Source organism: Somniosus microcephalus, chromosome 17 (assembly GCF_052327205.1).
Source record: "Somniosus microcephalus isolate GS21.2 chromosome 17, FLI_Smic_1.0, whole genome shotgun sequence".
NCBI lineage: Eukaryota > Metazoa > Chordata > Chondrichthyes > Squaliformes > Somniosidae > Somniosus > Somniosus microcephalus.
In genome coordinates, this window is record NC_141003.1 from 61,111,668 (window position 1) to 61,134,920 (window position 23,253).

Consider the following 23,253-nt stretch of genomic DNA (forward strand, 5'->3'; position numbering starts at 1 on the left):
AAACTCCTGTCTTCAGCACGAACCCTGTACTTGATCCTCATTGTTGCACATTCCACCATTCCCACTTCATCTCTGTGAGTAAGTCATGGATATTTTCATGCCTAAAGTTAAAGCTAACTTCTGACGATTGCTCAACTGCCCCCTTCACTCCCATACACTCTCCATTCATTTGAGCTTAGCCCTTTCTCTGCAATTTCTGCACTAGCACAGGCGGTGGAACCCGAAACCGTAACTGATTTCAACAAGGAACTAGATCGGTTCTTGTCAACAAATGGGATCCAGGGTATTTAGAAAAGCACCCAAGGGTAGGTGGGCCGAAGGTTGTCTTCCTGAAGCTGTTACCATGTTACTATCTCCCCTCAGCCTTTATCACATTCATCTCAACCCTGAGTTTCCCACCTGCTTCCTCGATCTTCTTGTGCTCTTGCTCCTGACCACCCAACTTCAGCTCCTGAGGCCAGCCCTCACTTTTTAAACTTGGATCTTGGGATGTGGGCCATGCTGGTCAGGACACATGCATTCCCTGAGAAAGTGGTGGGGGGTCTTCCAGTGGCAATTTGTTTTACGACTGACTGACTGATTTCCTAGGTCACTTCAGAGGGCATTAAAATGCAACCTTGTGGTGTGGGACTGGAGTAATTCATAGGCCTGACCAGGTTAAGGTGGCAGATTCCCTTCCTGAAGCGTATTAATTAACCAATTGGCTTTTTATGACAATTTGACAGTTTCATGATCACTATTTTGGTGCCAGCCCACAACTGATCAGATTTATTGAATTCAATTTCATAACTTGCCATGGTGGGATTTGAACTTGCAACCTGTGCGTTGCTAGTCCAGTGTCATCAACCTCATTCAAGACTGATATCATTTCCTCAAGGGATCCATCCTCAATCCTTACATTCTCTTAAACTGTCATTCTGATTCCAGCCTACCCTTTCCAATATATCGTTCCGACCTTTCCCGGTGCACAGAAGGGACTGCGGCTGGTTTTTCACCCTTCCCATATTTACATAGTACCAGTGTGTCAGGGTTTCCTGGGTACGAGCAGTAATGTGCTTGTACAGTTTCTCAAAGCAGCACCTGTGCATCCAGTTGGCGGCAGCATTTGAAATGGGGCTTTTTCTACTGTGCAATGCGCTCAGGTGAGACAGGAGACTGCCAGTGGGGGCAGGGAGGGTAACCTGCGTCGGGTGAAGTGTAGTTTCATTTTAGAAACATACAAAAATGACGGGCAGGATAAGACTAGCTGGTCCATCAAGCCTGTCCCACACTCATGAAGGCTGGACCATTGTGACTAGACACTTCTTATACCCCACCCCCCCTGCCACCTCATCCAGTCAGGAAGTGGTCCAGTTCCCTCCTGAAGGCACGCAAAGTCAGCACCAGAGACTCACTGCTCTCTGGGAAAAGAAGAACCGTCCAACATCCGGTTTATTCCTACTCTTACACATTTTAAACTTATGTCCTCTGGTCCTCCGGAATCTGTTATACTATGAGCTATCAATAGGGACACTATCCAGCCCTTTCATTATTTTATAGACATCTATCAGTTCACTGCTAAGTCTGAAATAAAAACAGAAAATGCTGGAAATACTCAGCAGGTCAGGCAGCATCTGTAGAGAGAGAAACAGAGTTAACGTTTCAGGTCGATGACCTTTTGTCAGAACTGGAAAAAGTTAAGAGATGTAACAGATTTTTAAGCAAGTGTAGGGGCAGGGAGAGGGGAAGGGGAGGAAAGAACAAAAGGGAAGGTCTGTGATGGGATGGAAGGCAGGAGAGATTAAAAGACAAAAGGGATGATGGTGCAAGGCCAAAGGAGATGGTAATGGGACAAGTTAAGAAACAAAAGATGACTCTAGATGAAGTGTAAATGGCAATGGCTGAATGATCGACAGCTGCCATGTGAGAGAGAAAAAAAATGATAGAGGCCGAGGTTATGGTCTGAAATTGTTGAACTCGATGTTGAGTCCAGAAGGCTGTAAAGTACCTAATCAAAAGATGAGTTGCTGTTCCTCGAGCTTATGTTGAGCTTCATTGGAACATTGTAATAGGCCGAGGACGGAGAGGTCAGAGTGGGAGTGGAGCGGAGAATTAAAGTGACAGGCGACCGGAAGCTCGGCGTCACCCTTACAGACTGAACGGAGGTGTTCCGCAAAGCGGCCGCCCAATCTGCGTTTGGTCTCCCCAATGTAGGGGAGACCCCATCGTGAGCAGCGAATACAGTATACTAGATTGCAAGAAGTAAGAGTAAATCGCTGTTTCACCTGGAAGGGGTGTTTGGGGCCCTGGACAGTGGGAAGGGACGGGGTGAAAGGGCAGGTGTTGCATCTCCTGCGCTTGCACAGGAAGGTGCTGGGCGAAGGGGAAGGGGTGTTGGGGGTGATAGAGGAGTGGACCAGGGTGTCGCGAAGGGAGCGGTCCCTTCAGAATGCTGAAAGGGGAGGTGAGGGGAACAACCTTTTCCATGGCCACTATATCACCCACAATCCAGTCTAACCTGGTTTAGTGCAGTATGTAGTGTTTAATTTTAACCTGGTTTAGTGCAGTGTGTACTGTTTAATTTTAACCTGGTTTAGTGCAGTGTGTACTGTTTAATTTTAACCTGATTTAGTGCAGTGTGTACTGTTTAATTTTAACCTGGTTTAGTGTGGTATGTTGTATGCTTTATTTTAACCTGGATTTTTGTTTCTTTCGCAGGGAGTGGTGATGGTCAGGGGCGGATTATCCAGCGCTTTCCAGAAAAAGAATGGGAGGACAATCCCTTTCCACAGGGGATTCAACTGGTTAGTCACAGCAAACCATATAAAGATACTGTTTTGGTTTATTTTTTTTAATCAGGTATTTTATCCATCCCCTCTCTATACCAAACAGCAGCCCCCCCCCTCTCTACTCTCTCTATACCAAACAGCAGCCCCCCCTCTCTCTACTCTCTCTATACCAAACAGCAGCCCCCCCTCTCTCTACTCTCTCTATACCAAACAGCAGCCCCCCTCTCTCTCTACTCTCTCTATACCAAACAGCAGCCCCCCCCTCTCTACACCAAACAGCAGCCCCCCCCCTCTCTCTACACCAAACAGCAGCCCCCCCCTCTCTACTCTCTCTATACCAAACAGCAGCCCCCCCCTCTCTCTACACCAAACAGCAGCCCCCCCTCTCTCTACTCTCTCTATACCAAACAGCAGCCCCCCTCTCTCTACTCTCTCTATACCAAACAGCAGCCCCCCCTCTCTACTCTCTCTATACCAAACAGCAGCCCCCCCTCTCTACTCTCTCTACACCAAACAGCAGCCCCCCCTCTCTCTACACCAAACAGCAGCCCCCCCTCTCTACTCTCTCTATACCAAACAGCAGCCCCCCCTCTCTACTCTCTCTACACCAAACAGCAGCCCCCCCCTCTACACCAAACAGCAGCCCCCCCTCTCTCTACTCTCTCTATACCAAACAGCAGCCCCCCCCCTCTCTACACCAAACAGCAGCCCCCCCCTCTCTCTACACCAAACAGCAGCCCCCCCTCTCTCTACTCTCTCTATACCAAACAGCAGCCCCCCTCTCTCTACTCTCTCTATACCAAACAGCAGCCCCCCCTCTCTACTCTCTCTATACCAAACAGCAGCCCCCCCTCTCTACTCTCTCTACACCAAACAGCAGCCCCCCCTCTCTCTACACCAAACAGCAGCCCCCCCTCTCTACTCTCTCTATACCAAACAGCAGCCCCCCCTCTCTACTCTCTCTACACCAAACAGCAGCCCCCCCCCTCTACACCAAACAGCAGCCCCCCCTCTCTCTACTCTCTCTATACCAAACAGCAGCCCCCCCCCTCTCTACACCAAACAGCAGCCCCCCCCTCTCTCTACACCAAACAGCAGCCCCCCCTCTCTCTACTCTCTCTACACCAAACAGCAGCCCCCCCTCTCTCTACACCAAACAGCAGCCCCCCCTCTACACCAAACAGCAGCCCCCCCCTCTCTACTCTCTCTATACCAAACAGCAGCCCCCCCCTCTACTCTCTCTACACCAAACAGCAGCCCCCCCTCTCTCTACACCAAACAGCAGCCCCCCCTCTCTACTCTCTCTATACCAAACAGCAGCCCCCCCCTCTCTACACCAAACAGCAGCCCCCCCCCTCTACTCTCTCTATACCAAACAGCAGCCCCCCCCTCTCTACTCTCTCTATACCAAACAGCAGCCCCCCCTCTCTCTACACCAAACAGCAGCCCCCCTCTCTCTACACCAAACAGCAGCCCCCCCCTCTCTACTCTCTCTATACCAAACAGCAGCACCCCCCCCTCTCTACACCAAACAGCAGCCCCCCCTCTCTCTACTCTCTCTATACCAAACAGCAGCGCCCCCCTCTCTGAGAACATAAGAAATAGGAGCAGGAGTAGGCCAATCGGCCCCTCGAGCCTGCTCCACCATTCAATAAGATCATGGCTGATCTGATCCTAACCGCCAATCCACTATCACAGGACTATCTCCTGAATCTAACAGAATTAGACACATGAAACAGGATCAGGCTACACGGCCCCTGGGCCCGCTCCGCTACCCACAGGGCCATGACCGAGCCGAACCTAGACTCATGTCCAAATTCCTGCCCGCTCCCCGTAACCCTTAATTCCCTTTTCTTCTAGGAAACTGTCTATTTCTGTTTTAAATTTATGTAATGATGTAGCTTCGACAGCTTTTTGGGGCAGCATATTCCATGGACCTACCACGCTCTGAGTGAAGTAGTTCCTCCTCATCTCAGTTTTGAAAGAGTAGCCCCTTATTCTAAGACTATGCCCCCTAGTTCTAGTTTCACCCATCATCGGGAACATCCTCCCCGCATCCACCCGATCCAACCCCTTCACAATCTTATATGTTTCAATAAGATCGCCTCTCATTCTTCTGAACTCCAATGAGTAGAGTCCCAATCTACTCAACCTCTCCTCATATGTCCATCCCCTCATCCCCGGGATTAACCGAGTGAACCTTCTTTGTACTGACTCGAGAGCAAGTATGTCCTTTCTTAAGTATGGACACCAAAACTGTATGCAGTATTCCAGGTGCGGTCTCACCAATACCTTGTACAACTGAAGCAATACCTCCCTATTTTTATATTCTATCCCCCTAGCAATGAAAGCCAACATTCCATTGGCCGCCTTAATCACTTGCTGCACCTGCATACTAACCTTTTGAGTTTCGTGCACCAGGACCCCCAGATCCCTTTGTACTTCAGTACTTTCCAGTTTCTTGCCATTAAGATAATAACTTGCTCTATGATTTTTCCTGCCAAAGTGCATAACCTCACACACTTTCCAGTATTGTATTCCATCTGCCAAATCTCTGCCCACTTACTTAGCCTGTCTATGTCCCTTTGTAGGTTTTTTATGTCCTCCTCACTCACTACTTTCCCTCCCATCTTAGTATCATCTGCAAACTTTGATATGTTACACTCGGTCCCCTCCTCCAAATCGTTGATATAGATTGTAAAGAGTTGGGGACCCAGCACTGACCCCTGTGGAACACCACTGGTTACTGATTGCCAGTCTGAGAATGAACCATTTATCCCAACTCTCTGCCTTCTGTTAGATAGCCAATCCTCTATCCATGCCAGAATATTACCCCCAGTCCCGTGATTTTTTATCTTAAGCAATAATCTTTTGTGTGGCACCTTGTCAAATGCCTTTTGGAAGTCTAAATACACTACGTCCACTGGTTCCCCTTTATCCACCCTATATGTTACTTCCTCAAAGAACTCCAGCAAATTTATCAAACATGACTTCCCCTTCATAAAACCATGCTGACTTTGTCTTATTAAATTATGATTATCCAAATGTCCTGTTACTGTCTCCTTAATAATGGACTCCAAAATTTTACCTACCACAGGTGTTAGGCTAAACGGTCTATAGTTTCCAGCCTTCTGTCTACTGCCCTTTTTAAATAAGGGTGTTACATTAGCAGTTTTCCAGTCTGCCGGGACCCTTGCTGAGTCCAGGGAGTTTTGGAAGATTATTACCAATGCATCCACAATCCCTACCGCCACTTCCCTCAAGACCCTAGGATGTAAGCCATCAGGTCCAGGTGATTTATCCGCCTTGAGTCCCATTATTTTACCGAGTACCACTTCCTTAGTGATTTTGATCGTATTTATCTCCTCCCCCCCCCATAGCCCCCTGCTTGTCCAGTGTTGGGATATTCTTAGTGTCCTCTACTGTAAAGACTGATACAAAATATTCATTCAGTGTTTTTGCCATCTCCATATTTCCCACCATTAATTTCCCGGTCTCATCCTCTAAGGGACCAACATTTACTTTAGCCACCCTTTTTCTTTTTATATAACTATAAAAACTCTTACTATCTGTTTTTATATTTTTTGCTAATTTACTTTCATAATCTATCTTCCCTTTCTTAATCAATCTTTTTGTTATTTTTTTGCTGTCTTTTAAAGTTTTCCCAATCCTCTATCCTCCCACTAGATTTGGCTACCTTATATGCCCTTGTTTTTAGTCGAATACTATCCTTAATTTCTTTACTTAGCCACGGATGGCTGTCTTTTCTTTTACACCCTTTTCTTCTCAGTGGAATATATATTTTTTGGAAGTTGTAAAATAACTCCTTAAATGTACACCACTGATCATGTATCGTCTTACCCTTTAATCTATTTTCCCAATCCACTTTACTCAATTCCGCTCTCATACCTTCATAGTCTCCTTTATTCAAGCTTAGCACGCTTGTTTGAGATCCAACCTCCTCACCCTCTAATTGAATATGGAATTCAACCATGTTATGGTCGCTCATTCCAAGGGGATCCTTTACTAGGACATTTTTAATTAATCCTGTCTCGTTACACAGGACCAGATCTAAGGTTGCTTGCCCCCTGGTCGGTTTAGGTACATACTGCTCAAGAAACCCATCCCTAATACACTCAATGAACTCATCTTCAAGGCAGCCCTGCCCAATTTGATTTGTCCAATTAATATGATAGTTAAAATCCCCCATAATTATAGATGTTCCCTTATTACAAGCCTCAACTATTTCCTGATTGATACTCCGTCCAACCGAGTTGCAACTGTTCGGAGGCCTATAGACTACGCCCACTAGTGTTTTTTTCCCCTTATTATTCCTTATCTCCACCCAAACTGTTTCATTATCCTGATCTTTTGACCCAATATCATTTCTCTGTATTACAGTGATTCCTTCCTTTATTAACATAGCCACCCCACCTCCCCTTCCTTCATGCCTGTCCTTCCTGATCGTTAAATAACCTGGTATGTTTAATTCCCAGGCATTGTCACCCTGCAGCCATGTTTCTGTAATGGCCACAAGATCATACCCATATGTAGCTATTTGTGCCATTAACTCGTCTATTTTGTTACGAATGCTACGTGCATTCAGATAGAGAACTTTCAAATGTGTTTTGTGACACTTAGTTCCTGCTTTTGCCCTTTTTTATTACTTTACCTTTTACTCCATACCTTCTGCCCTCTACTCACTCTACACCAAACAGCAGCCCCCCCTCTCTACACCAAACAGCAGCCCCCCCCTCTCTACTCTCTCTACACCAAACAGCAGCCCCCCCCTACTCTCTCTACACCAAACAGCAGCCCCCCCTCTCTCTCTTCTCTCTATACCAAACAGCAGCCCCCCCCTCTCTACTCTCTCTATATCAAACAGCAGCCCCCCCTCTCTCTACTCTCTACACCAAACAGCAGCCCCCCTCTCTCCTCTCTCTATACCAAACAGCAGCCCCCCTCTCTACTCTCTCTACACCAAACAGCAGCCCCCCCTCTCTATACCAAACAGCAGCCCCCCCCTCTACTCTCTCTATACCAAACAGCAGCCCCCCCCTCTACTCTCTCTATACCAAACAGCAGCCCCCCTCTCTCTAATCTCTCTACACCAAACAGCAGCCCCCCCTCTCTACTCTCTCTATACCAAACAGCAGCCCCCCCTCTCTCTACTCTCTCTACACCAAACAGCAGCCCCCCCTCTCTCTACTCTCTCTATACCAAACAGCAGCCCCCCCCCTCTACTCTCTCTACACCAAACAGCAGCCCCCCCTCTCTCTACTCTCTCTACACCAAACAGCAGCCCCCCCTCTCTCTACTCTCTCTACACCAAACAGCAGCCCCCCCCTCTCTACTCTCTCTATACCAAACAGCAGCCCCCCCTCTCTACTCTCTCTACACCAAACAGCAGCCCCCCCTCTCTATTCTCTCTATACCAAACAGCAGCCCCCCCCTCTCTACTCTCTCTATACCAAACAGCAGCCCCCCCCTCTCTCTCTCTACACTCTCTATACCAAACAGCAGCCCCCCTCTCTCTCTACTCTATACCAAACAGCAGCCCCCCCTCTATACCAAACAGCAGCCCCCCCTCTCTCTCTATACCAAACAGCAGCCCCCCCTCTCTCTCTACTCTCTCTATACCAAACAGCAGCCCCCCCTCTCTCTATACCAAACAGCAGCCCCCCCTCTCTCTCTACTCTCTCTATACCAAACAGCAGCCCCTCCCTCTACTCTCTCTATACCAAACAGCAGCCCCCCCCCCCCTCTCTACACTCTCTATACCAAGCGCAGCCCCCCCTCTCTCTACACTCTCTATACCAAACAGCAGCCCCCCCTCTCTCTACACTCTCTATACCAAACAGCAGCCCCCCCCCTCTCTACACTCTCTATACCAAACAGCAGCCCCCCCCTCTCTCTACACCAAACAGCAGCCCCCCCTCTCTCTCTACTCTCTCTATACCAAACAGCAGCCCCCCGCTCTCTACTCTCTCTATATACCAAACAGCAGCCCCCCCTCTCTACCCTCTCTACACCAAACAGCAGCCCCCCCTCTCTATACCAAACAGCAGCCCCCCCTCTACTCTCTCTATACCAAACAGCAGCCCCCCCTCTCTCTACTCTCTCTATACCAAACAGCAGCCCCCCCCTCTCTACTCTCTCTATACCAAACAGCAGCCCCCCCCCTCTCTCTACACACTCTATACCAAACAGCAGCCCCCCCCTCTCTCTACTCTCTCTATACCAAACAGCAGGCACCCCCTCTCTCTACTCTCTCTACACCAAACAGCAGCTCCCCCTCTCTCTACTCTCTATACCAAACAGCAGCCCCCCCTCTCTCTACTCTCTCTACACCAAACAGCAGCCCCCCCTCTCTTTTAATAACACTGTCCCTCTTTCTCTCTACTCTGTCCAACCTTCGCCAGTTGGGATTTAGATGAAAGTGTCTGCAGTGACGTCTTGCAGGTTTCTCTCCCGGCCTATGGGAGTGAGAGTGACATGCACTGGGCACCTCCCCACAGCTGTGCTGTAATTCAGATTAAAGGACTGTGGCCCCATTGCTTATCTCGCTTTCAATGAAGGATGTTTTAATAACTGGCAACGTTTTGTCAATGGATGCATAGGCCGTGAGAAAGTGTTCCTTTCGTGGGGGCAGGTGTCGGGCCCACGGTTTGGACCATTTTCTTATACTGCGCATCCAGTGTTGATGCCTAGTACTCTTGGGACAGACATCATAACGCTCCCTTTACACCACCTCATCAAACACTCCTAGATCTACACATGTTGGGTGCCTGGCAGAGTTCTCTCATAATCTGAGCTGGCACTCTAGTGGAGTACTCAAGGAGGTGCTGTGTTAAACTGAGACCTTATCTGCCGGTGGTTCCAATGGACATTGAGAATCCCATGACATTGTTTCAAAAAGAGCAGGGAGTTTTTCCCAGTGTCCTGGACAACAGTTCTCTCTCAACCAGCACCACCAGAAACCGATTCACTGCTTATTCAACTCATTGCTGTTTGTGGATCCTTGCTGTGTGCAAAAGCACTGCTGCGTTACCTCTATAACAGTGACTGGACTTTAAAAAGTTAGTTGTATGTGTAGTGCTTTGAGGCATCTGAGAGATGAGATAAGTCGCTCTAACAATCGCACTTCCTCTTTCTGTGTCTCTGTTTCCTTCTCTCTCTCTACCTTTCTTTTCCATTTATCTGTGTGTCTGTCACTTTTTTTCTTTCCCCAAAAGGCCATTCGGTTAACTTCTGAGTGCAGATATTAATTACAAAAGCTGTTTTTATGAATTTTGAATAATGTTTACTTGGGGAATTCAAGTACATGCTGTCCTGACTTGAATATATACTGCTGTTCTCCTAAAGCCATTTAGAAAACCTTTACAGTTGTTTGAAAGAGGAGTGTTGACCCTTCATTCTAGGATGGGTTTGGACCTCGGGTTCAGAGATGCAAGCAGTGTTCTCATTGACTGTGACATCCAATTTGGTGTTACAGTATTTTCAAAAGTGTTTAGGGGAACTGAAGTTTTCAAACTGCCTTGACTGATTTAAATATTAAGCTGACTCTTCGTTTGCTGTCTGCTTTACTTTGAATACACTGAGATCTGCATAGAGCAAAACAGCCGGTCTATTCTGAGTGGGCAGATAGGTGAAGAAATTTTGAAGTACATTTGGGAAAAAGGACAGTGAAAGGACGAGTACCCTCACAGACTGGAGGAACAGAGATTTAGGGATGTGATAGAGGTCTTTAAAGGTGACATTGCAGGTAGAAAGGCCACAGGAAGGTAAATAGGATTCGTGGATATGAAGAGAGATTATTCATTTGTACAAAAGGTTGGTTAAGCCACAATTGGTGTGCTGTGGTGTTCTGGATGCTCCATTATAGGAAGGGTATTAAGCGATGAAACGTGTACAGTGAAAAATCTCTCAGAGGAGATTATAGCAATGAAGAAAGGCTCTAAAAACTTGGGGGCTTTTTCACTGTTACAGAGAAGGTTAAGGGGAAGGGATTTAATGGAAGTTTTGAAGCTTATGAAATGTTTTGAGAGGGTAAATAGTGAAAGATTGTTTCCATTGGTTTGCGAATCAGTAACAAAAGGAATATCATGAGGGAGGAAGTTAGAATTTCTTTTCACATAGTGTTATTAGAACAAACATGGAATACTTTATCACAACTGGCTGTTGAGGCAGAAAACATTTAAAAGGGAATTGGATAAGTATTTGAAAAGGAATAATATAAAAGGGCAGGGACATGCTACAGGTTGGACCCCGGTAATCCGGCACACTCGGGACCAGGCCGGTGCCGGACCATTGAAAATTCCGAACCACTGAAGGTGTCGAAAGTCACCACAAACACCGCCACCACCTGCTCCTCCTCTTCCTGCTGCTGCCCTCCCTGTGCCGCCGTCGACTCCGCCGCCCACAGGCTTCTCGGGCTCCATCGCTCCGCTGAGCCGTCGGTGATGCTGCGCGGTCCAGGCGCTGATCCTGACCCGGTGGCGGTCCCGGGACCCGAGCTGGACCCATCCCAGGGAGGGAATGTGACAGCAGGACCTTCCTCGTGCCGGACCACTGAAGGTGCCGGACCGCTGGCTGCCGGATTACCGGGGTTCAACCTGTATTAAAGTAGATAGCGCGAGTTCTGGAACTAGAACTGACACAGGCATGGGCTGAATGTCCATGATTTTATAGGGCCACATCCACCTCAAAGGAAACATCAAGTGGAAAAAAAATACAGGACAGAGAGGGATCCAGTTTAACTTGCTGGAAAATCCTTATCCTCTGCTTCAACTCTACAGCAGCATTGATGTTCATACTGTCTATAGAGGCAGCTTCAGATCCGCATGAAAGCAGATCCAAACACTATAATGCACAAAGATGCTCAGTTGGTATCCAAATGTCTCAGTATTGGCAACATTGACCTTTACTGTGGACACGGATGTAATGCAGGCTCTTGCCAGGGGCAGTGACGGCCGTTCCCTGTGGCCTTTCCCTTTGTCTGTGACCGTTGCCTGTAGCCTTTCCCCGTGGCTGTTCTCTGGATTTTCCCTGTGACCATTCCCTGTGTCTCTGACCGTTGCCTGTAGCCTTTCCCCATGGCTATTCTCTGTGGATTTTCTCCATGCCCTTTCCCCCGGCTGTTCCCTGTGAATTTTCCTCATTGCTGTTTGCCGTGACTGTTCCCGTTTAACGTTGCACTTTGCCGTTTTCCTGTGGCCGTTTCCAGCCATACATCAGTGGCCAGATGTGTGGTTCTGAGAGGCAAGGTTGAAACATTTGGGGTGTCAGACCATTGGATTTCGGCACTGGTTTCCCATCTTCAGTGAGGAGGCTAGCCATGGCAGTCCTACAAAGAGGCAGCACAATGGACTCTGTTCCTTTCCCATAAAGTATTCCTTCCCCCTCCTTGGCTAATAAAATGATCCCATTGCCTTTTGGTTAATGATAAATCCATGGGATGTGGATAAATGGGTGACCTATCATTTCAAAATGAGCTCCAATGATCCTTCTGTCAAATTCATTGAGACAGCAGTGTACTGGATGTTTCATGAAACCCAAGTGCGAAAGAGAACTTCTGTTCCTGATACTTTGTAGTTTCAAAACACTGGCTTCATACCCACACTACACTTCAAAAGGAATTTATTTAAATGTAGTCATACCATAGCCTCCAGGAACTGCTACAGAAAGCTTTCAGTGCTGGAGGTACACCATGGTCTTGGTTAACCTTCACAGAAGGCTGGCCAGTAAAAGCTGCACAGTAGTGTCTCAGAAACATAATTTATATTCTTACTCAGACTGGTTAGTGAATGCATTCCTGGCTCCTTCCTGTCATCTAGACTGTCTCAACCGAAACCCAACCAGGTCTCTCAGCAAACCAGGAGAAGCCCCAGCTGGATAGCACCATCTGCACAGGAGCTGGCTTTCAGCCTGCTGCTTATCTCGTCTTGCTTTGTGAAGCTCCTGATCAGGCTTCAGAATCTCCGCAAAAACCTGCCTTGGGTCTTGCCGATGATGTTCAACTGCTGTTCTTGTTCCTGACAGTCTTGTCCTCAGACCGCAAATTGAGTGTTGTCACAGTCATGTCAACTCATATCTCCTCATGCCCCTTAGCTGCAGTGTGGGATCTGACATGGGTACAATGCAAGCTGATGCACTTTTCCACTGAAGCTGTCCATTCCTTTCATGTGGAATTCATGGTCTGAACGAGTGCACTGCATCCATACCTCAGCTATCATCCTGCTCTGGATGGCCTTTGAATTCTGTCAGCTCACTTCTATCTTCCTTTCCCTCTTCAAAGTAAGAAGAGCTCTCCGTTTCTGCACTGCAAAATAAAGTCCGAATCCTGCAGTGAGAGTTCTATTGAAAAGCAGCTTTGGGTGAGTCTGCCGTCGAACTCGGCCGCCTCAATGGTGCGTAAATTGTAGCTCCTCCACGGCCAGTTGGCAGGGAGGTATCTCGAAGTAGGAGTAAGGACGGTACTACATGATCAATTTGGCCAGTTCGCCCCGAGGTTTTTTTTAAAATTCGCTAATGGGATCTGGGTGTCACTGGCAAGGCCAGCATTTATTGCCCATCCCTAGTTGCCCTTGAGAAGGTGGTGGTGAGCTGCCACCTTGAACTACTGCAGTCCGTGTGATGAAGGTACTCCCACGGTGCTGTTAGGAAGGGAGTTCCAGGATTTTGACCCAGTCACGATGAAGGATCGGCGATATACTTCTAAGTCAGGATGGTGTGTGACTTGGAGGGGAACTTGGAGGTGGTGGTGTTCCCATGTGCCTGCTGCCTTTGTCCTTCTAGGTGGAAGAGGTCGCGGGTTTGGGAGGTGCTGCCGAAGAAGCCTTGGTGAGTTGCTGCAGTGCATCTTGTAGATGGTACACACTGCAGCCACGGTGCGCCGGTGGTGGAGGGAGTGAATGTTTAAGGGGGTGGATGGGGTGCCAATCAAGGGCAGTCACTCTCACCTCACCTCTGGAATTCAGCCCCTTTGTCCATGTTTTGACCAAGGCTGTAATGAGATCGGGAGCCGAGTGGTCTTGGCGGAACCCAAACTGGGCATCAGTGAGCAGGTGAGTAAGTGCCGCGTGAGAGCACGGTCGATGACACCTTCCATCACTTTGCTGCTGATTGAGAATAGACTGATGGGGCGGTAATTGGCTGGGTGGATTTGTCCTGCTTTTTGTGGACAGGACATACCTGGGCAGTTTTCCACATTGTCGGATAGATACCAGTGGCGCTGGTCCACGAATAACTCACTCGAGTGGCAGTAACTGACTGTGAGCTCCGTCAATGAGTGCTGCCTGGCTGGAGATCATCGTAGTCGGACCCAATCAAGTGCTCATCACTTCCAGCAGGGCTCCCAGTATAACGATCAGGATAGGGAACCCTACTGATTTCCCCTTCCCTGACTGGGAGTGCTGCGACTAATGTTAGTACCCCAGTGCTAACCTAGCTGAGATCATTGGATATATACTACAGGGAAAGAGTGGGGGAGTGGAACTAATTAGATAGCTCTTTCAAAGAACCAGCACAGGCATGATGGACTGAATGGCCTCTTTCTGTGCTCTATGATTCTGTGATCAGCAATCTCTGCACAAACTACAGACATGGACTGGTTTAAATAGGTTACTTGGAAGGCTGCTGCAGAGAGGTCATGAGGAATGATATTTGCCTCTATATAGCGCCTTATATCAAAATAGAAAATCCCCTCCCTCCCCGCGCCCCCCTCCACCTCCCTCTCCGCGCCCCCTCCACCTCCCTCTCCGCGCCCCCCCCCCCCCGGCTCCCTCTCCGCGCCCCCCTCCGGCTCCCTCTCTGCGCCCCCCTCCGGCTCCCTCTCCGCGCCCCCCTCCACCTCCCTCTCCGCGCCCCCCCCCCCCGGCTCCCTCTCCGCGCCCCCTCCACCTCCCTCTCCGCGCCCCCCCCCCCCCCCCCGGCTCCCTCTCCGCGCCCCCCTCCGGCTCCCTCTCCGCGCCCCCCTCCGGCTCCCTCTCCGCGCCCCCCTCCGGCTCCCTCTCCGCGCCCCCCTCCGGCTCCCTCTCCGCGCCCCCCTCCGGCTCCCTCTCCGCGCCCCCCTCCGGCTCCCTCTCCGCGCCCCCCTCCGGCTCCCTCTCCGCGCCCCCCTCCGGCTCCCTCTCCGCGCCCCCCTCCGGCTCCCTCTCCGCGCCCCCCCTCCGGCTCCCTCTCCGCCCCCCCCCCCCCCCCCCGGCTCCCTCTCCGCCCCCCCCCCCCCCCCGGCTCCCTCTCCGCGCGCCCCCCCCCCGGCTCCCTCTCCGCGCGCCCCCCCCCCTCCGGCTCCCTCTCCGCGCGCCCCCCTCCGGCTCCCTCTCCGTGCGCCTCCCTCTCCGCGCCCCCCCCCCTCTCGCTCCCTCTCCGCCCCCCCCCCCCCCCCCGGCTCCCTCTCCACGCCCCCCTCCCGCTCCCTCTCCGCGCCCCCCTCTCTCCTTGAGAATACAATTCAGACGTTGCTTTTTAGCTGTAGTTTTAGCCACTTCCCCGTATGTTACAGCAGCTGTTACCTGTAGTTTAAATCCCCCACTGCGTCAGCCCTTGAGATTTCTAGGCGGGAGAGTGTCGGGGTTTCCGTTCGGGTGAGTATTTTACAGTTGGATGATGCTGGATATAGATATAATCTGATTTTGCATGTTCTGTGTCTGAATTCTTCCTAATTTTCTCTCTCTCCCTCCCTGCAGTTCTGTCAGCCCAGTGGATGGCAGCTGGTTCTTGAAAGGAAATCGCCAAACTTCTTTGTGGCAGTTTTAACTGATATCAACTCGGAGAGGCATTATTGTGCATGTTTCACTTTCTGGGAAGCAGTTGAGAGTTCACAGGTAAAAGTACAAAAAATGGATACAGATTCCTTATGCAGTGTTTGTTTTGTGTGTTCACTCTCTCTTCTCCCCCATGGCCAATGTCGTCCCTTCTGCTCCAAGGGCTGATTGATGCTAGGACTTGGTTATGTGGGTTTGGAGTCCGGCATAGATGCCCCAAGTGACTATTCTTCCTGTGAGAGCCTGGACAGTGAATGTTAGTCATTCAACGCTGAGGGCTGCTTTCCTGCAGAGTCCTGACACAGGTTCAAGAGCATGAATCCTGGTTCACTTTCCCCTTTTATTCCTGCCTTCCCACCTCCAAACAGCTTAGGAATTGCAACACCTCCCTTGCCACCCTGAATGACAAAGGGTGGAACCTGTGACCTTCCTGGTTCACACGGATAAATTCCAGATAGGAATCCTCCGGTTTTACAGTCAGGTGCCTATCGGGTTCTGGGTCACTTTACACTTCATCCATAGCCATTTCAGCCACAACCATGGAGTATGTGCATTGCCATTAAATTAGATTCCAGCCTGTAACTCACTTCCGGGTATCTGTTATTCTATGTATAAATCCCCGAACCCCTTAATTAGATTCCAGCCTGCAACTAACCCCTGGGTATCTGTTCTACATTTAAACCCCTCGATCAGATTCCAGCCTGTAACTCACTCCCGGGTATCTAATTGTATATAAACCCCCCGAACCCCTCGATCAGATTCCAGCCTGTAACTCACTCCCGGGTATCTAATTGTATATAAACCCCCCGAACCCCTCGATCAGATTCCAGCCTGTAACTCACTCCCGGGTATCTAATTGTATATAAACCCCCCGAACCCCTCGGTTTGCAAGGTTTGTGTTATACTGTATTTCATGCTAATCTCTGCTCAATCTGTTTCCTGCAGCCCCAGAAGAACAATGCTAATGATGTCATTGATGATGAGGACTCAAAATTTATCCAGGCCCCACAGTTATTTGCCCCAAAGAGTCTGGTTCTGGTCTCACAGTTGGACCACACCGAGGTGTTCAGGGTAAGAGCCTAATGGAAGACAGAGAGCCTTGCATTTTTATCATGCTTTGTGAAAGCTCCCTGAAACATCGTGAGTGTTTCACATGCAATGCGTTATTTTCAGATGCAATAAACATTATGTATAGCAAACATGGCAGTCATTTTGAGCACTAAGATCCCACAAACAGCAAAGTGATAAATAACTCGTCAATCTGTTCTTAGTGTTGCAAAATCACAACACAACCAACAACTCACCTTTAATGTAGAAAAACATCCCAAGGCGCTGCACAGAAGTGTAATCAGACAAAAATCAACACGAAGCTAAGGAAAGATACTTGGAAGTGTGACACAAAGCTTAGTCAAAGAGGTTGATTTTAAGGATAGCCTTAAAAGAGGTGAGTGCGGTGGAGAGGCAGTTTAGCAGGGGGGATCTTCCAGAGATTTGGGCCTAGGTGGCTGATCGCACGGCCACCAATGGTGGGGCAAAGGGATTTGGGATGCATGAAAGGCCAGAATTGGAGTAACGCAGAGTTTATGGAGGGTTGCAGGAGAAGATTACAGAGCTAGGGAGGGGAGGCCCTAAAGGTATTTAAACACGAGGATGAGAATTTTAAATTTGAGGTGTTGCTGGCTGTCGGTCAGCAAACGCAAAGGTGATGGGTGAATGGGACTTGGTGCGAGTTAGGATACGGGCAGCAGAGTTTTGGATAAACTGAAGTTTACGACGGGTGGAAAATGGGAGGCTGGCCGGGAGATCATTGGAATAGTCGAGTCTAGAGGTGAAACAGTTATGGATGAGGGTTTCAGCAGCAGATGAGCTGAGGCAGGGGCAGAGACGGCGATGTTACGGAGGTTGAGGTCTTGGCGATGGAGCGAATACAGGGTCGGAAGCGCAGCTCGGGGGTAGGTAGGACACCGAGGTTGCGAATGGTCTAGTTTAGCCACAGTGAGGTGTTTGGAATCGGTGGCGAGGGTACGGAGTATGTGGTAGGGACCAAAGACAATGGCTTTGGTCTTCCCAATGCTTAATTGGAAGAAATTACGGCTCATCCAGGACTGGATGTCTGACGGGCAGTGTGACAAATCAGTGGCAGTGGAGAGATCGAGAGAGGTGGCGGTGAGGTAGAGCGGGGTGTCATCAGCTTACATGTAGCACCTGACCCCCTGTCTTTCAATGATATCGCCATGGGAAATATGTCAGTGAAGAAGAGGAGGGAGCTAAGGATAGATCCTTGGGGGACACCAGAGGTAATGGTGTGGGATGGGGAAGAGAAGCCATTGCAGGTGATGCTCTGGCTACGATTAGGTAGGTAAGTGTGGAACAAGCGAGGGCAGTCCTACCCAGCTGGACAACAGAGGAGAGGCGTTGAAGGAGGATGGTGAGGCCAACTGTACCAAAGGCTGCAGACAGGTCGAGAAGAATGAGGATGGATAGGATACCATTTGTGATTTTGATGGCCGTTTCAGTGCTGTGGCATGGGCGAAAACCTGATTGGAGATGTTCAAACATGGAGTTGTGGAAAAGATGGGTACGGAGGCATCAACACAGTCAAGGACTTTAGAGGGGAAAGGGAGGTTGGAGATGGGGTGATAGTTTGCAAGGATAGAGGGGTGGGCTTTTTGAGGAGGGGGTGATGGTGGTTTTGAAGGGGAGGGGGACAGTACCTGAGGAAAGGGAAGCAATTACAATGTCAACTAACATGGAGACCAGGAAGCAAAATTGGATGGTCAACAGTTTAATGGGAATGGTGTCAAGAAAGTCAGAGAGGAGTCTCATGGACAAGACAAGATTAGGGAGGGCATGAGGGGAGATAGGAGAGAAACTAGAGAAAGATGCGAGGTTAGGGCGTAGTGGGGGGGCCTTGGAGGAGGATTGGCTTGGTGGGCAAGGGGAAGGAGGGATGTGGCAGAGGCAGCTGGACTCAATCTTAGTAACAAAGAAGTCCATGAGCTCCTCGTACTTGGTGGAGGGGGCAGGGAGAGTGGTTTAAGGAGACGGTTGTTAGTGGAGAAACAATGCCGGGCATTATTTTTGCTCTCCGGGATGATCCTGGAGTAACGAGGATTTCTCCTGCTCGAATAGTGTAGTGGGGTCTTTAGCATTCAACTAAACAGGCAGACATGCACTTACTATCTCATTTAAAGGAGCTCAGCACTGTCAACATACTTAAACACACAACTGTCTGACTTGGAAGCAAGAGTCTGACCTGAGCCCAGCTGACACGATGGGCCGAAGGGCCTCTATCCGTGCTGTATAACTCTATGACTCTATGACACAAAACCTATTCATGAATACATGGGTCTTTCTGTGGAGCAACCTTAGGATGAAATGGTCCAATCTCCAAACTACAGTATTTCATGGAATCAGAAATTTACGGCACAGCATGAGGCCATTGGCTCATTGTGCCTGTGCCAGTAATCATTGTTTATAAAAACTGGGTCTGTGCTTGGCCATCAACGAGGCTGAGAGCGCCCCACGCCCACGCCCACCCTCCATGCCCCCGCATGGCTCTGTATCTCTTGCGACTGTGGGTGTTGTTTCTGTTGTGGCCACTTCTGATTTGGGCTTTTTGAGTGACGTTACCTGTGACCCTGCCTGTTGCAGCTTCCGTTGTTCACTCTGTACATGTCCTGTCCTGGGGGAGGTGGTCACCAGGTTTAGTACTGAATGTTATAAAGCAGCTAAGGAGCAGAGTCGTGACTGTCTGTCCTCTCTTGGCTATGGGGCTTGTGTGGAGGCAGCAGTTGGCTCTTTCACTTATGCAGTGCAACCTACACAGGGTTTCATACTGGACGAATACAGAATCATGGGTACATTGTTTACAACTGCGTGTTATCATGAGTGAAAGTGTCCTGATCCCTGATCTCTCTCTCCTTGTGCAGAATTGTCTGGGACTGATCTACACCATTTACATTGATTGTCTGAATTTTCCCTTGGAGACAGTGATTGGGAACCTTCTAACTTGCATTATTCCCATCACAGGAGGATCTCAGGTCAGTCCGAGCGCAGCATTTTACTCTCACTTTTAGTTCATAGTCCCCTTTACGCTGCACCTGTTCTCATTTTCAGCCACTGTGTTGAAGGCTTGATAGTTATTTTGGTGAGAAAAGTGAGTGAAGGGCACAAGAAGTGATAGACTGGGATTTGAACGTTGCTGGAGGAGATCTGTGAGCAGCTGCAAATCCCGTGGAGTATTTGGATTTATCAGTGTCTCCCTTGCTGCGAAGCCCAGGCAGGTCAGTGTTTGGGACACGTGCAGGCACAGGGCCATCAGTAGCTCAGTATGTAGCCACACGAAGGCCCTGCTCAGTTCCAAGAGTGGAACGGAGGGCTGGGGTACTCCAGGTGATGGTTTTATGTTCTCTCCTGGGCAACAGGTGGAGGTGCCAAATACCGGGCAATGTGGGACAGACTGTCCATAAGGGAGGCTCTGTGCCATCAGAACGCGCACTCATTATCTATGTGTGCAGTCCACTGAACTGAACATGCGTTCCAGCTAATAAACTGGATTATAAAATAACTTTGAGGTGTGAATGCACAGCAGCTGGCTGCTTTAAATATTCCTGGCCACTCGTCATGTTCCTAGTCAGAAAATGTGGTTAGGAAGATTGCTCATCGGGAAATTTAAATTAAAGAAAAACCCTGCTAAACAAAGGTTGAAGGTTGTGTGTGTTTACTGTTTTTATAATTCCACTCCCTGCTTGTTTAGACCTCAAATTAGAGTTTGGAAAGTTGAAGCCTTGTGGCCACTAACACCCGTCACCTGTCTGAGAAATTGAAGTTCCATCATTGGTTTTTTATTAAATCAGAGAATGTTCTGGCACAGAAATGGGTCATTCGGCTCATCAAGTCTATGCTGGTGCTTTCCCCCACATATCCCACCTAGCCTAATCCCACTCTCCCACTCGCTCCCCATACCCTTTAATATCCTGCCCAGCCTAATCACACTCTCCTCATTCAGCGTACACTTCAATATCCCACCCAGTCCAATCCTGCTCTCCCCATCACTCTCTGTTCCCTTTAATATCCCACCCAGTCTAATCCCACTCTCCTGCTCACTCTCCATGTCGTTTAATATCCCACCCAGTCCAATCCTACTCTCCCCATCGCATCCCATACCCTTTAATATCCCACCCAGTCTAATCCCAGAGTTAGCTCCTTCTGTGGAGGGAGGAGAGCGTCGGCATCTTCTGTGGAGGGGGGAGAGAGTCAGCAGATTCAGGGGAGGGGGGAGAGAGTCAGCACCTTCAGGGGAGTGGGGGAGAGAGTCAACACCTTCAGGGGAGTGGGGGAGAGAATCAGCACCTTCAGGGGAGTGGGGGAGAGAGAGTCAGCACCTTCAGGGGAGGGGGGAGAGAGTCAGCACCTTCAGGGGAGGGGGGAGAGGAGAGTCAGCACCTTCAGGGGAGGGGGGGAGAGGAGAGTCAGCACCTTCAGGGGAGGGGAAGAGAGTCCGCACCTTCAGGGGAGGGGGGAGAGAGTCAGCACCTTCAGGGGAGGGGGGGGAGAGTCAGCACCTTCAGGGGAGGGGGGAGAGAGTAAGCACCTTCAGGGGAGGGGGGAGAGAGTCAGCACCTTCAGGGGAGGGGGGAGAGTGTCAGCACCTTCAGGGGAGGGGGGAAGAGAGTCAGCACCTTCAGGGGAGGGGGGAGAGAGTCAGCACCTTCAGGGGAGGGGGGAGAGAGTCAGCACCCAAATAGAGGTAAACGAATACGATTTGGTTGGGATTACGGAAACGTGGCTCAAGGATGGCCAAGACTGGGAACTCAACATCCAGGGGTATTCGATATTCAGGAAAGATAGGCAAAAAGGAAATGGAGGTGGGGTAGCATTACTGGTTAAAGAAGGGATTAACACAATTGTAATGAAGGATATTAGCTCTGATGATGTGGAATCTGTATGGGTAGAATTGAGAAATACTAAGGGGCAGAAAACGTTAGTGGGAGTGGTATATAGACCACCAAACAGTAAGGCGGAGGTTGGGGATGGCATTAAAAGGGAAATTAAAGAAGCGTGCAATAAGGGCACAGCAGTCATCATGGGTGACTTTAATCTGCATATAGATTGGGCCAACCAAATTAGTAACAATACTGTGGAGGGGGAATTCCTGGAGTGTTTACGGGATGGTTTCCTGGACCAATATGTCGAGGAACCAACCAGAGATCAGGCCATCTTAGACTGGGTATTATGTAACGAGAAAGGATTAATTAGCAATCTTGTTGTACGAGGCCCCTTGGGTCGGAGCGATCATAATATGATCGAATTCTTCATTAAGATGGAGAATGAAGTAGTTGACTCAGAGACTAGGGTCCTCAATTTAAATAAAGGAAACTACGATGGTCTGAGGAGCGAGTTGGGTAGGATTGATTGGGGAATGGCACTCAAAGGGTTGACGGTGGATAGGCAATGGCAAACATTCAAAGACCGAATGGATGAGCTAACAGAATTTGTTCATCCCAGTTTGGCCTAAAAATAAAACAAAAAAGGTGACTCAACTGTGGTTAACAAGGGAAATTAGGGATAGCATAAGATCCAAGGAGAGGACATATAAATTGGCCAGAAAAAGCAATAATCCTGAAGATTGGGAGCAGTTTAGGATTCAATAAAGGAGGACAAAGGGATTAATTAAGAAAGGGAAAATAGAATACGAGAGTAAGCTTGCAGGGAACATAAAAACTGACTGTAAAAGCTTTTATAGATATGTGAAGAGAAAAAGATTGGTGAAGTCAAGCATAGGTCCCTTGCAGTCAGAATCAGGGGAATTTATAATGGGAAACAAAGAAATGGCAGACCAACTTAAATACATATTTTGGTTCTGTTTTCACAAAGGAGGACACAAATAACCTCCCAGAGATGCCGGGGAACATAGGGTCTGATGAAAGGGGAGGAACTGAAAGAAATGAAATAGTAGATGCATTGCTGGTCATCTTTCAGAACTCGATAGACTCTGGAACAGTACCCATGGATTGGAAGGTAGCTAATGTTACCCCACTATTCAAAAAAGGTGGTAGAGAAAAAGCGGGGAATTATAGACTGGTAAGCCTGACATCGGTAGTGGGGAAAATGCTAGAGTCCATTATAAAAGATGTAATAGCAGAGCACTTGGAAAGCAGTGACAGGATCGGACAAAGTCAACATGGATTTACAAAAGGTAAATCATGCTTGACTAATCTACTGGAATTTTTTGAGGATGTAACTAGTAAAATAGATAAGGGAGAACCAGTGGATGTGGTGTATTTGGACTTTCAGAAGGCTTTCGATAAGGTCCCACATAAGAGATTAGCGTGCAAAATTAAGGCACATGGGATTGGGGGCAAGGTATTGACTTGGATAGAGAACTGGTTGGCGGACAGAAAGCAAAGAGTTGGAATAAACGGGTCGTTTTCCGAGTGGCAGGCAGTGACTAGTGGGGTACCGTAAGGATCGGTCCTAGGACCCCAGCTGTTCACAATATATATTAATGATCTGGACGAGGGAATTGGATGTAATATCTCCAAATTTGCAGACGACACAAAGCTGGGTGGGAGGGTATGCTGTGAGGAGGATGTCGTGAAACTCCAGCACGATTTGGACAGGTTGGGTGATTGGGCAGAAACATGGCAAATGCACTATAATGTGGATAAATGTGAGGTTATCCACTTTGGTGGCAAAAACAGGAAGGCAGATTA

The 23,253-nt window shown here is 49.0% G+C and overlaps 1 protein-coding gene across 1 annotated transcript in view; it reads left to right on the plus strand.

The window, feature by feature from the left end:
- The window catches only part of LOC147105768 (myotubularin-related protein 5-like), a 126,626-nt gene extending 105,846 nt beyond the window's left edge, over positions 1-20,780 (plus strand). Inside the window, exons 2-5 of the mRNA XM_086010890.1 lie at positions 2,698-2,783; positions 15,458-15,595; positions 16,481-16,606; positions 19,468-20,780. Coding sequence (XP_085867016.1) covers positions 2,698-2,783; positions 15,458-15,595; positions 16,481-16,606; positions 19,468-19,614 — 497 coding nt within the window. The 3' untranslated portion in view covers positions 19,615-20,780. The remainder of the gene's footprint in view (positions 1-2,697; positions 2,784-15,457; positions 15,596-16,480; positions 16,607-19,467) is intronic.
- The last annotated feature ends 2,473 nt before the right edge of the window (positions 20,781-23,253 follow it).